This window comes from Stegodyphus dumicola, chromosome 1, assembly GCF_044657685.1.
Source record: "Stegodyphus dumicola isolate Sdum_Otavi_A_Nest chromosome 1, ASM4465768v1".
NCBI classification, from domain to species: domain Eukaryota; kingdom Metazoa; phylum Arthropoda; class Arachnida; order Araneae; family Eresidae; genus Stegodyphus; species Stegodyphus dumicola.
Genome location: NC_140768.1, coordinates 127,893,012 through 127,908,551, shown reverse-complemented (window position 1 = coordinate 127,908,551; position 15,540 = coordinate 127,893,012). Strand labels below are relative to the sequence as shown.

General features: G+C 32.3%; 1 protein-coding gene across 1 annotated transcript in view; it reads left to right on the top strand.

Annotated features, from left to right (window-relative positions):
• LOC118204807 (uncharacterized) overlaps window positions 1-15,540 on the top strand; it is a 130,834-nt gene that overhangs the window by 20,285 nt on the left and 95,009 nt on the right. Inside the window, exon 2 of the mRNA XM_085820364.1 lies at window positions 1,811-2,214. Coding sequence (XP_085676490.1) covers window positions 1,935-2,214 — 280 coding nt within the window. The 5' untranslated portion in view covers window positions 1,811-1,934. The remainder of the gene's footprint in view (window positions 1-1,810; window positions 2,215-15,540) is intronic.

The following is a 15,540-nucleotide window of genomic DNA, read 5'->3' as shown; positions in this document are numbered from 1 at the left end:
TCATTCCTAAAAGCTCTAGTGCCATTAAATATTTCACTTATTTTAATCGATTAAATGTGACAAAAAATGATCATAATTGATCAGAAATCAATAACGCTAACAAACAAACACACAAACAGACATTTTTCTTTATATATATATATGTAGATTTTGTAAAACTTACAAATTTTTAATTAACAAACTCTACGATTCGAAAGCGAGCAGTAGCAACACCTTTCGAAATAAAGCATTTTTATCTACAACGCGCGAGACTGTTGCCACTCGGAAAAATGAGTGCGAAAATTAGCGCTTTCAGAGTTCTTAATTAATATTTCGGCTGATTAAAATCGTACGAAGATGGGAATAGTCGAAATGGCTTCCCACGAATTTTGGGAATCGGGAATAATGTATTTAATGTTTGGCGATGCTATTTTAATTTCATTGTAAAACTTAAAAATGTTTTTATTAACAGTCTCTAGGATGTTAGTGTGTTTTTCAGTATTATAGTAATATATTGCATAATATGTTGTAATGTGCGGAATTATAGTAAGTGTATAATAGTAAGTCAGTGTGATGTATGACTGCAGGCTTGAAATTCCAATGTTAGTCTTAAATTTTACTGTTTTTGTTTTACCTTTACCAGTTTTGTATCAATGCAGCTTTGTACTTCTAAGTATTTTTTTTTATTTATTATTTTTTTTTGTAACCTATACTATCAGGAATGTCATATGTATTCAAGGTAGTCCTTTGTATTCCCTATCTAGATGTGACTCTGTCCTTTTTTTTTTTTTTTTTAAATTAGACTTAATAAATGTCTGCAGGGCGGACATCATACTGCAAGGGCTTGTTCCCGGTCAGTAGTCCTCCTTAGCAGTGTAAAAGTAAAAAAGTCTCTAGGATTTGAAAGCGAGCAGTGGCAACAACTTTCGAAATAAAGCAGATTTTCATCTCTAGCTTGCGAGACTGTTGCCACTCGGAAAAATGAGGGCAAAAATTATCGTTTTTCTGAGTTTTTAATTAATAGCTCTGATTTTTTTTAAGTGAACGTTGGCCTTTTTCAGGACTCAGAAAAGAATCGTAGAAAGTGTGGCGACGATAGCTAAAGTAGTGACTGAGTTATTAGAGGACAAACAAACAGACTTTCCTCTTTATATATATATATAGATTTGAGAAGCATAAACAAATAGAAGTAAACTAAATTAGTCCTAATGAAATTAATATGCCAATAAAATGCAACGTTTTCCCATGAAATGCAATTCATCATGTGTTTGTTAATAATTCTATTGTACTCACTGCCAGCTTTTAGACCACTTGCTCTCATTACATTTGAAATGTAATAGTTTTTGCGAATTTTGTATAAATGCATTCTGGTGCTAACTAAATTTTATTACATTTCTTCGTTCACCTGATATGTGGATTCATATTTTAAAATGCTGACAAGTTAGCAGATTTAAAATTTGATAAACAAAACAATAAAATGTTTACTGATTTTGGGGCGAAATGAAAAAAAAAAGTTATATAATTAGATTTGCTTTCGGAGAATTTTAAAACTCAAATTTGTATTTTCACACTCACTTTTCCATATCGGTATTCGTGTACTAAGTAAAAAATTTTTAATGTACGTTTCACAATTCACCTGACAGTTAGCAGATTTAAAATTTGATAAACAAAACAAAAAAGGTTTTATTGAATTTGTGGCGAAATGAAAACAGTTTGTTATGTAATTACAGTTAATTTTTACAAATGTTTTCTTGCGGAGCAATGAGTTTTAAAATTATTACAAAAATTAAACAATTATTTTCTCATGATCCATTCCCTTCTTTATTTTCAGAACTTTATCATATATTGAAAGAAGACTTGAGAGACAGCATGGGCAACAAAGGCAAGGATTTCTGTTACGTACCAATATAAAATTCATCAAATGTGATAGAGAGCTCGACCAGAAGTTATCAATCATGTTTCCTTCGTACTTTCCGATGGACAATATTAAAAGATGTTTAGTTTGTGTGGTGTGTCTGATAAACATAGTGACGTTTGCTCTAATTTGTGCTGCCATGCTGACCCAAGAATGGACTGTAGTGAAACCGGTGAGGACTGGATTGAATATAAGTATTCGTGATACAGGTTTACTGGATCATGAGACCAATAGATTTCAAGGTCTTATACATTTTGGACTTTTTGGTGGTAAAAAGGTGTTAAACTATGGATTTGGAAACAGGGCATTTGACATGAAAAGTAAGTCTGTTTTATAATTTTATAAATAATAAGTATTTTTTAATAATCTGCACATTTCAGGATGATGAAAGTTCATGTATTAAAATATATGTTGTTGTCGTGTCCAGAGAAGATGGACTTCTATTTTCCTCTCCCAATTTTGAGGGAGAGCACTCCTGGGGGGGGGTTAAAATATATGGGTTACGTGAATTTCAAATTCTTGTATATATCTTTTGTATCCCTTTGGATACATGAACTAAATTTATTTACAACTCTTAAAATCAATGATTTCGCTTTGAGTGAATATAACTTTAATTATACAATTTTATGACTTTTGGTATGTGAACTGATTTATCGTGTAATAGAACTTACCATTATTCTTGCTAACAGAATATAGTCAGTTTAGTAATTGCGGACAAATCATTAAAATATCTTTAATATGCTAAAGAATGACTTAACTGACTAGAAATTTCTGTATAAAAGACATTTGTAAAAGTTAATATTTTGTATATTTTCACTTCACCGCATCAAAACTGCCATATAGCTTGCTTTATTTGATTCATCCTATTTTGAAACTATGGATTTGAGACAAAAATCAAAGAAATATTCAGAGGCTTAGTGTCTGAAAATAACTAAAAAAGAAAAAAATCTGAAAGCTTTCAGATTTTACATTACGCCCAAAAGGGCGTTTTTTTAACGTTTTGTCTGTTACCTTTATTTATTAAATATAACGTTCTTCGCACTTAAACCATAAAACTAAATTCAACAGTAATATCGCAAAATAATTTTAAAATGAGCATATCTTTAGAATTTCCGATACACAGTCTCGCGCGCTGTAAATTAAAAAAGTTTTTGTCCCCGTACAGTGTTGTTATTGCTCGCTTTGAAGTCGTTCTTAATCAAAACTTTCATAAAATATGAAATAGATGATAAAACAAATTCGAAATTCGAAATTTGGTCTTCCAGATGCTCATATTCGTGCTGATTGAAAACTTGGGGACTCTAGGTACAGTCATTTAATAACAATGCGAGAAACATACATATATTTATGCAGATTCTTCATTATTTAATTTCTTTAAATATAATACAGGGCTGTAGTTTTTTTAATAGTGACAACAGTTTGAGGGGTGAATCAAACCAGAAAGTGAAACAATGCAAAATGCCAAAACGAAATTAATAGCCCTTCTGGCTAACGCCATTTGGACTAAAAAAAACCTTTTTATATTACGCTCAAAGGGGCGTTTTTTTAACGCTTTTTTTTCTTTATTTATTAAATGTCATGTTTAAACACATAAAATTCAGTTCAACAGCAATATCACAAAATATTTAAAAACAGCGTATCTTTAGAATTTTTGATATATAGTCTCGGCCGCTGGAGATAATTTTTCTTCTCTACAGTGTTGCCACTGCTATTTTCAAAATCGTTTATTATTCAAACTTTCGTTAAAATTTTACAAAATGTGAAATAGATAACAAAACAAATTCGAAATTCAAAATTCGAACTTCCAGATGCCAGTGTTCGAGCGGAGGATTACCTTATTCAAAATTTGATGGCCCTAGGTACCGTCGTTTTTTCGGTATATGAAAAACATGGCTACATTCATTCAGATTCTCCTTTATTTAATTTCTTTTAAAATAATACAGGCCGATGATATTTGTTGGCAACGGTTTGAAAAGTGGTTCAACCTTTTCCGATGATTCAACGCAAAATCCCATTTCGAGACTAATAGCCATTCGGAGCTAACGCTCCTTTGGGCTAATAATGAAAAAGATTTACTTATGTAGAAAGTAATAAACTGGAGTTTTAAAAATTTTGTGTTTTGGAAATTGAAATACAAACTATTAGCAATTTATGTGAATCCTTTCTTACGAACTTTCTTACAACACTGAAATTACTTTCTCTAGAAGTCTGCAAATAAACTAACTCACTGTTAGACAGAGGAGCTTTTTGCAGTTGCGTAGCACACAGTGTTAGAAGTATCTTTAATTAATTACTCTTATGAAACAAATATTTCTAAAAATTATTAATTATATATATTTTAAATTATATTATTTAGTCGCATTATCAATTAAATGTAAATAATTGATAATACATCTAAATAAATTTAAGTGCTTTGTTAATTATATATATTACTAAAAAATAAAATATAAATTAAAAATATTGAGAACAATGTATATAACTTTCAATTTGCTTAGTTTAATAAGCAATGTATGGTTTCAATATCAAAGATAAATCTTATGCCCTTAAATGATAAATGTCCAAAGAATGAAAATTTCTCGAGTGGCAAAACATTGCTTTTAAATCACTGAATTTGTAAAAATATGCATTAAATATGAGAAATTAGGAAATCAATAAAAACCAAGTTTGAAATCTCCAATTCAGAGTTCGAGATGCGCATATTCGGGTGGAGGGCTACATGTGTTTGACCATTTGGTGGCTGTAGATACCGGAGTTGTCCCACAGTGCGAGGAACATACATACGAATAGAAAGGCATTTCTCAATCTCTTTCATGGAGTTTCGTAACTCTATCTTGTGCGAAAAAGTCAAAAAGACTTTATGGCTGTTAACGAGAATAGATGTATATTTTTCAATGTCCCAGTATAAAATTGTCACACCTTTTAGATTCTAAGACTCTATACCTCACAGCAGGAGAATCTTAAGATTTTGAAAATATTTCGTTGCGTTTGAATGAAATTTTGAAAACAGAAATATATACAGTGTTGTGATTTGTGCGTAAATATAAAATTTTTTCATTACTATTACCAAACTCAAACTCAAACAAAAAATTTTCAACGCCAGCAATTTTAAAGACTGGAGTTGGATTTTGCAGGCGACATATTATAATACCGTTAGAAATGCATTTTATATAATTAAATATTATATTTTTGGTATAAAATATTCCTTTTCCCAAAATGTTATAAAAAAGTACAGATAAAAGGACTTTTAAATGATTCACTTTATTACTCTGATGAGTAACATACTTTTAAAATATGAAAATTAAACGAAAATCTTTAGGCTTCATTGATCGTCAGTAATTTCAATCTTTATTTGAGTGAAAAGGAATCGTTAACTGGAAACAGTAATACCCCTTCAACATGTTAAAAACATTTTGATTCGATGAAAATCATATAAATAAATCTAAATGCTAAAATACGTTCACTAAATATTTTACTATAGCGAAATCAATTTACTAACAACAACAGCAGCTACTTATTCACTTGCATAACAATTATCTTATTCATCGCTTCCTTCAGAATCAATATCACAACCTGATTCTTCGTAGCTATCTTCAACTTAATCAATGTTTGAATATACATCAGATTTAGATTGGATTCATCTGAGCGTTATCTATCTGCTTTATATCGCTTTATATCGTCTTTTGAGTCACGGAGAGTGCTCTTTTTTTATTTTAAATAGGTGCTTTCTTATGCTTTCTAAAATTTACATCCCAGTAATTAGTATGCGTTCAGCTAACTTTTAGGAGGACATTTTGCTTAGTTTTTCGGAAGGATGTCAGGCAACAGCCAAGACTCGTCCATGTTTTTTCAAGAAATTCTGAAATAGTGTGTTTATTGAATAGTTTCTCGAAAGAGGGAAGAAAGCCAGATAAACCAATAGAGGCTATGATCCTACTGGACTTGTTGCTTTGTCGTGACGGATAATGGAACAAAAATTGCGTCTTAACTTTCAATAAATATGATTTTTCAAAGTTCTTTTAATACATTATAAGATTATAATAGATTATAATTCTGTCGTAAAATTGTGTACTAGACAGATAGGCAGTTTCTATATAATATGGCTAAAAACTTACCAGTCTGCAAAAGAAGTACAGAAGCGAACAAACATGTGAAAAAAGCCAACTCGAGAATATTTGCCTATTTGCAAAAGAAATCAGATATATAGCATACTTTAATTGTGCATTTTATTTCTAAAGGAGATAAATTATATGTTAGGTTATTTGCTACTGCAAAACATTTGAGGGCTTTCTACCATAAGAGTAGAATATACAGCGTTACCTCGTTAGAATAGAATTTTAGGGCAAGAATTAAATCTACAGATATCCAGGCTATAGTGAAATGAAAGTTCAACCCTTGAAAAAATAGAATGACATAGAAGAAGAAATTATGCACACATAAACTTAATATTAAACTTCACAAAATGTTTTTACACATTTCAGTCATTTATTCATGTATTTAAAAGGCAGTAAATTAAATACGAAGGCGCAAATTGCAATTGATAACACACCAGAAGAAAATACATGGAATTGTATATATACTCTTTTGGAAAAAAATCGAAGCACCACGAAGGAAGTGGTTGTTTTTGATGAAACTGAATATGTATATAGCTCATATACAGAAAATAAAATGATTAAAAAATCAAAGTCATAGTACCTGTTCATGGCTCACAATCATCCATTGAGTGTTCAAATTAGTAGTTGGTCGAACCACCCCTGGCGGCAATGCATGCTTGAATTCTTCAAGGAGTGGTAGAGGTTCCTAATGTCATCCTGCGACACATTCTGCCAGGCATTCATCAATTGTCGCTCCAGATCTGCGATATTTTGTGGTGCCCGAATCTGGCGGCCTACCATATCCCAGACATGCTCGATTGGTGAAAGGTCTGGTGACCTTGCTGGTCAAGGAAGAGTATCAACCGCACGGAGACAGCCTGGAGATATGCGAGCGGTAGGTGGCCTGGCATTATTTTGTTGGAAAATGGCTCCAGGATGACGTGCCATAAAGGGTAGTGCAACCGGCCGCAGGATGTATCAATATATCTTGGAGCTGTTAAAGATGTACGGAGCATGATTAAAGATGACCTGCTGAAATAAAAAATAGCGCCCCATACCATCACACCAGGGGTTATGGCTGTATACTTTTGTAAAACAAAGGCTGTCTGGGACCGCTGGCCCCGTCCTCTTCCAGACACGAACACGGTGGTCATCTGCTTCAAGAGTGAAGCGGGATTCATCGTTGAACATTATACGATGCCAGTCTGATGGCAGCCATGATGATTGGCTGCGACACCACTCCAGACGACTCCACCGATGTTGTGGGATCAAAGCTAAATGTTTTAATGGCCTCTGTGAGCGTAACCCCGCTTCAGACAAGCGCCGTGAGATGGTGGACGAAGATATAGATATGGCTGTAGTGTGTATAGTCGACAATGATACTGTTGGGTTGGTTCGGGCCTGGCGAACAATCATCCTATCTTGCCTCGCATTTGTGATCCTTGGTCTTTCAGAGCCTTCATTTCGTCGGCAATTTTCTTGTAGCAACTATTGCTACCAACATCTTTGCACATCAGTGCCTTTACGCTGCAGGTGGCGGCCTGTTGCTCGGTATGACCACCCAGCTTCACATAACCCTACAATGTGACCACGTTCGAAGTCGTTTAGTTGTCTGTAAGGTCTTCGATATCGTTGTAATGGCATCTTTGGTTGCTCCTTCGCGGAAATACAATGGCAGCAACAAAAAAAGATAAATTTTCCGCCTCTGTTACTGGTTTTATACTTTGCGAATTGCGTACTGGAAATGCGCTATATGACTGCAATTCCTGTTCATTTGCCTTGAAACCTGTTCATTTCATGTTGGATCAAGATGTTTTTGCATACCAAATTTCATCACGATTGCAAAAGTTCTTCTTGGTGCTTCGATTTTTTGCAAAAGTTTATATTGCTTGACCACTTAAAGGTTTTCTCCGGAGCCGAAATACCAATACTGATGAAAAGTTTGGACTCCGAAAAAAAAATTATTAAATAGAAACATATAGCAGTATATATGTAAATACACTTAAGAGAATGTTATATTGTGCATATATATTTTTTAAAATTGCTAGCTGTATTACCCATCTCGACATGAGGACGAACGACGATAAAGTTAGAAAAACAAAATTGGAACGTACCTAAAAAATTAAAAAATAATGTATGTAAATTTTTTTTAATTTTTGGTATTTCTTAACTTGAATTCTAAGAGTATCTTTTCTAGTTTTTAAACTGTTGTCAAATCTGTTTTAAATTCTAGTAGTGATTAAATAACAGAACGGTTGGTTCTAAATGCAAATTTTTGTTCTTCTCTTTTAAATGATGTAATTATCAAAATATTATTATCCCAAAGAGGCGGTAGTTTAGAAGGGGTATTAATCTCAAAACAGCATTTTGTGGAATTTCAGTATAAACGGGAAATCACTTTTTAAATTGTTGCCACCAAATATTATCGCCCTGTATTATATTAAAAAAAATTAAATATTGAGAAATCTGCATGAATGTATGTATGTTTCTCGCATGGTGAAAAAATGACGGTACCTAGAGCTTTCGGATTTTGAATAATGGAGTTCTCCACACAAAGGCAATTTTGAATTTCTAATTTGTTTTATTATCTATTTCATATTTTGTAAAATTTTAATGAATTTCTGATTACCAAACTCAACGATTTCAAAGCGAACAATGGCAACACTGTATTGAAAAAAGCATTTTCATCTCCAGTGCGCGAGACTGTCTGCAGTAAATTTTAAAAATAAACTGTTTTTAAATATTTTGTGGTATTGCTGTTGAGTTGAACTTTATGTGGTTTGAATGCGAAGAACATAATGTTTAATAAATAATGGTAACACAAATACTTAAAAAAAAAAAACTCTTGATTATTTCTGTCGCTTATGTCTTACATTGGCTTCGCTTCATAATAAATACGAAAAATATGCGGCATTTATTGTTATTATTAAAAATTAATGTATGTTTTTAGCAGAATAGCTTGAAGAATTTTTTCGGACATCACTTGGGACTTTAGAAAAGATTATGGGACAAGGACTGGCATCCTTTTTCCGGATTGAGAAAGAATCAAGCCAGATTTGGCAAACGGTGCGAATACATTTTATGTTTCAGGAGCTAAGACGCGCATTTCTAATTGTTTAATCTTTTTATATTTTTATTAAACCAAAGGGGTAATTTGCCCAGAAGGGCTACTATCAATTTCGTTTTGATATTTTTCGTTGATTCATTACAGTAACAGAATGAATCGTTTGGTAATTGAATTGGTTCCTAATAGCTTGAATGCACATGTTCAATAATAGGTTAATTTATTTTTACCAAAAGAAGTATTTCAGAACTCTGGAATTTTCCACAGAAATTTTCTTCCAAGTGTTCACAGTATCACGCAGTATATTCAGTAGTTACACTTGAAACTACTAAAACATCGTTAAACACAATGCAATGCAAAGTGCTTCTAAAGAGAAAACTAATTCGATTTCACGACGAACTCGTTCTGCTTCTCGAAATTACTGGAAAGCAATAAGAGTGTGGAATTACGGTTACAGCTAACATAGTGGTCAATTACACTTATTCAATTTCATACATAATTCGGTGACGCAAAGACCGGACAAAAAGTCGCCAAATGATCGCCAAATTCGGCGACAAAATAAGTCGCCCAAACCTCTGTCAGCTTGGCGATATCTCTCCAAATTACTGAGGTACCCATTTACTCAATGTTAAATGCACTTGCTTTTGTACTCTTACTTTACCCGGCATAGCTTTCTCTTAAAATTTGTCTCGCGCTACATTACAAAGAAAAATACAATTTTACTTATTATTAGTCCAAAGGGGCTTTGTATCTGAAGGACTATTGTTTTCGCGTCGCGATTTTGCGTTGAATCACAATAAATGTCCGTTTCACTTTTCAAACAGTTGCCACTAAATGTTAGAGTCCTGCATTATATTTGAAGAAATTAAATAATGAAAAATCTGCATAAATGTATGTATATTTCTCGCATTGTGATAAAACAACGGTACATAGAGCCATCGAATTTTGAATGACGTAATCCTCCGACGAATATGGGCATGTGGAAGCCCAAATTTGAAATCTGGAATTTGTTTTATTACCAATTTCATATTTTAGAAAACTTTAACGAATTTTTGATTAACAATCTCAAGGATTTCAAAGCGAGCCATGGGAACACTGTACCAGAAAAAAAAAAAAAAAATTTTTTTTCATCTCTAGCGCGCGAGACTGTGTATCGGAAATTCAAAAGATATGCTCATTTTAAAATTATTTTTCGACAGTGCTGTTGAACTGAATTTTCTGATTTAAGTGTAAAGAACATGATATTTAACAAACAAAGGTAACACACAAAACGTCAAAAAAAAAAACGCCCCTTTGGACGTAATTTAAAATCTGAAACCTTTCAGATTTTTTTCTTTTTTTTTTTTTACTTCTACTAAAATTACCTAAGTACAAAATTTGTAACATTATTATGCTGTAAATGAATGTTGCGAAATTGTGCTTTATAAATCAGAATGTTTGTAAGTATTTTATTCAACTTAGTTTGAGATTTTATATAGTTATTTATTCATTCATTTTTATCGTTAAGTCTCAGAGGTTTGATTCTAAGCTACATCCAAATAAACTTTCTGCAATATCAAAAAGAGAAAGTTTATGCACTTTGAAATATCATTTCAAGTGTGGTTTCATACGTTGAATATTTTGTAATATTTCTGCGAATATATATTAGGCGTTGCATTCCTTTTTGCAGTTATGAATGCTTATGTAGTAATGAAGGTAATTATCCCAACACCTTTTTCTTTTTTCGCTTTGTGGTGTGAATGAATGTATTCTTACATGTTACAAAGGTAAGAAAGTGCGAAGCAAAAAATGAAATCTCTGCAATTTGGGACAAAAGGAAACTCGAGTAGCGTGACTTCATGAATGCGTTAAGAAAGACACTCTTTTATGATCTTAGAGAAAATCATCGTTAATAAAATTAGAGAAGCTAAAAAAAATCATTAATGCTATCATTTTCTATGTCATCTTTTAAGTCTAAATCATCCTTGTATTGAAGATGATGATTATGTTGATGAATTTTCTTCCCCAGCTATTAATTTTTTTATAACTAGGAGTAGAAATGATTTTATGTTATTCCGTTTCAGATCTTAGGAATAAGACCATTAAATATTTTATGATAGATAGCCTTATTTATCCAAATAAGTTAGAAACGAATCATTTTTAAATATATCTTTCTTATAAGATAACCGTCTGTGATAGCATTTTCTTAAAAAAATATAAATTGTTGTTTTCTTTGCGGAAGGTTTTCGATAATATACACAATACAATTTAATAAAAATGGTAAATTCAATAAATATTCAGCTAATACTAAATATAGTAAAATAAATGCAACAATATACAAAATATAATAAAATATACACAGAATGCAATGGAATAAAAATTCAATTTCGAAAGTATATGAATAAAAAAATTTTGACAGTTACTTGAAATGATGTTTGTCGAAATAGTGTTTGCTACTTTAGCAATATTGTTAGTAATAGTCGAAATAGTACACCATTTTAACAGTTTGCATTCACAGACTAAATCTGAAGCTTAAGAACATTTGCAATTAAAATTTACCATTTCAAATTTAATATCAGTAAATTAGAGTATATTTTACGTTCTCTTCCTTTCCATAAAGTAATCTGGAAATTCATATTGTTTTATGTTAGAAACTCAATAAATTGTAACCTAACCTCATTCGCATTTCTGACCACATTTTTGTAACTCAACTTCTTTCACTGTAATAAGTTAAATGTGGAACATTTTAATGCTCACATTTCAACCAAATACCAACAATACTGTAAATCCTAAGACCATTTCTGGATATCCCAGTCCTGACGAATGACATCTGAAAGCTTATGTTGGTTTATGAACTAAAATTTACTGATTGCATTTTTGTAATATACAATATCCTTCATCTGAATACAATTAGATATTGAAAACTCTAAAGAATCGTCCTATCAGTGGCTGAGCGATACAATCGCTGAACGTCGACCCGGACTTGATTGCAAACGAACGGGCTGGCTGCATGAGCGTTTTCGTAGTTTGCTCATGTGTAACGTGTATATAAGCAAGTTTCTGTTAGAAACTCCTCCACAAAGGCATCCCTTCCCTTAGGCAGTTAGCCCTAGTAGGCTTGGCTGTAATCAACTAAACCTCAAACAGCTGAAGAATGTGCCGTAGGGTTTGCTTCCTTATAACTAACAATTAATTGATTGTAGTAATTTACGATGGTGATTTTCAAATCTCCAATCAAATAAGAATAGCCTTGCTGACTCTGATTAGCCACATTTATCAAATCATCACGAGCAACTAACGAAAAAGAAAATGACTTATTTGTAAGTGTTTTTAAAAAACTAATGAACAGAACAGGTTAGAAGTTTGTTTTATTTTTGTTGTTAATGTTAATGTTATTAAAACTGCAAGAAGTAATTAATACTTGTAAGCGGCTTTGCATTTAGCGATTTTGATTACTAGAGATAAAGATCGGAAGCTGTTGACTATCCAGCGACTTAAAATCATTCATTTATCTTTTATATAAAAGGAAGTTATTCATCAGCATAATAAAGTGAATGATTAAAAATACTATTTTCCTTAATTCTTAACAGCATAGTGTTGTTTTTCAACAGTGCATAATGCATTTTCTAATGCTATAAATTATGTCTTTTGCAAAACTTCTTATTTTACTTCTCACACTATCGTATATATTAATGACACAGTCTAATAGCAATAATGCTATTTGGTTATGGTGTAATCTCGGCATTTTGGAGATTTCTACAGAGACGAAGTACATCTAGGTGACTAAATTATTTAATTTAGCTATTACTGGAGTTACATTAAGATTATTGTTTACAAATTAAAAAAGGAATGTGATGACTGAGAGATTGCATTTTCGTTGCCTCATCATTACGTTTAAATCAAAGTGCGCGCACATCTCTTACTTCCCATTATCCTCTTGCCTACGAGACTGTCAGTCGTGTTGAGTTGTCTCTCTCCTGATATTAACAAATAGTCATAATTTTCTTTTAATTTTATTCAAACGGTAAACATTATGCACCTTTTAATATTGTTGCGAATTTTGCATATATGTAAATAATTTTAGTGAAATTATATATAATTTCTAGTAGTCATTGTATAATGTAATATGAAAAGCATCAGAAATGCGAAGCTTCGAGCCTAAAATCGTTCATCACGACATGCTAGCCTCTTACTATGGCCGTAGTACGTAGTCTTCAGAGTGTATGCGATATAAATAGCATATCAAGACCCTACTCCTATGTGCGTATAAATTTGTAAATTCATGCATTTATTTATTGATTTACTATTTGATTTGTTGTATGCTATTTATTGAAATTATTTTTTTTAGTATTGCATTGAATTTCCGTAGCTTTAAGTACGTCTTCCTGTCCTCGGTTTCCTGCCCGGGACGCGGAGGCCTAGGAAAGGAAATGTTATGAATTGTGTACAGATATAAATAGTTTTACTGAAGTGTATGGAGGCATAATAATATGTAATATTGCAGTATCTCATGTATAATTTAAGATGAAAAGCCTCAAGAGAACGCAGTTTTACAGTAAATGTAAGGCTAGAGAGTTAAGTCAATTTAACATTTAGGTAAATGGCTATTTCGCCAGTTTAACGAGATATCACAAAACTGGCCATGGTTTAAATAACCTTTGTCGCCAAATTTGGCGAGAAATAGCCAAAGTCGACAAACATGGCGACCATTAGGCGACATTTTAATTCGATTCTTGTATAATTAATTGTAAGTGTATCCGACCCTATCTAACTATAACTGTATATACTTCCTAGTAATTTCGTGGAATCGAAATTACTGGAAGTTTCTCGGTGGTCGGAGGAAATCTATATATGACCGGAAAGAGCAGTGAGTTTTCCGAAGAACAGTGAGGAACAGCAGTGAGTGAGACCGGGAAGAGCTGAGTTCAGAGTGTTAAGAGATCACTGCGCGAGCTGAGGCTTTGCATATTGACTTGTCTTCAACATTCTTAATAGTTTGAAGTTGTAGCTACTGATTGTAGCTTTGTCATACTAAGAAGAGCTGTACTAGCACTTTTGTGAAAAGTTCCAAAACTGTCAAGGACTACTTTTCGGAAAAAATTTCACCAAGCTATCATCGGTGCATTTAATCGCATGTAGCAATATTTCAGTATACTCCCAGTTGAACCATTTTACAGTCAAGAAAAGATAATTGGTAGCAAATGATAGAGATTTCAAAAATATCATATATATTGAGTAAATTACCATTTTACTTAACAGTAAAAATGAAATCATTTGGCAACAGTCTTGTTTTGTATTCATTGTATGGCATAGCTACAGTAATGCGTATATTAAACTGAATATATATTTTTTCTCTAGATACGGTTAATGTAAACACCTCCTTTGAGGTGTTTGATTCTAATCTGAACTTTTCAAATTGCAAATGTTTTTATTACTTTTGCTTTGAATACACGAAGTACAGTAAATTCGATTAAATATGCCAAATGATTAAAAAAATACCGATATCATATGTATACAAAGATATATGTTCTGAACCATACAAAATCTCGATAAGGTTAGAATGAAAAGGTAATCTCTAGAAATAGGGGGGGAAATTTTATTTATTTATTTATTTATATTTTTTTTATTTTGCAGTACCAAAAACCTATTTTAATGAGCAAGATAAATAAACAAAAATAGGCTAATCCTTTCTGATTGAATCAGTTTGACTTCGAATATATCAAGGTCAATTTTTTTCACAGAGTCAACTACTTTCTCATACTTACATTACGATGGACACGTAAAAAAAAAAAAAATTAAACAAATTACGTTTTGTTAGAATTTTTTAGCGTTCGTTAGAAAGCCCAATTAAATGAGCCTGTTCGAGCTGAAGATGAATTGTTCCTTTGCTCTTTTTATCGTCTGTCGATCCCGCACCTGTTGCAACGAACACGCAAGCTCGCGTGAGCTGGGAAGAAACTTTCTAAGCTCGTCAAGAGATTTTATTTTCATTTATTCTTTCTCAGTCACGCGGATTTAACCGTTGCCATTTTCTTGCGCCGGAATTCACGAAACGGAGGTGAAGCAAAATAAATATACTGTGCAACAGCGGGAAGAACAAAAGTTCTATTCTCAAATATTCGGTGATCCGTAACCTTTTCGAAAATTTTTCGAAGGACACGACTATTTACAGCAACAGGCAAATTTAGCAGCGTCTTTTCGTTTTTATTCCTGGGATGTCACGCTTAAAATGACAGCTGTAGAACGAGTTTCGGCTGGAAGTAATTTTCGAAAACTTGTGGCACAGATTCTCTGCATTCGATGGAGAAAGAGCACTTATTGTAGAAAACAACATAAAGGCGGAAGACATTTAAAAGCTCATTTCAAAAAAAAAAAAAAAAAAAAAAAATTGAAATAAAAGATACAAATTGCACGATGCTTGTTTAATTTTGAATATTGTTTCTGTTTCGTATTTGCAAAATAAAAATTGTCGATTTGAAGGATGTTCAGGAGGCTAGAATAATAAATAAAAT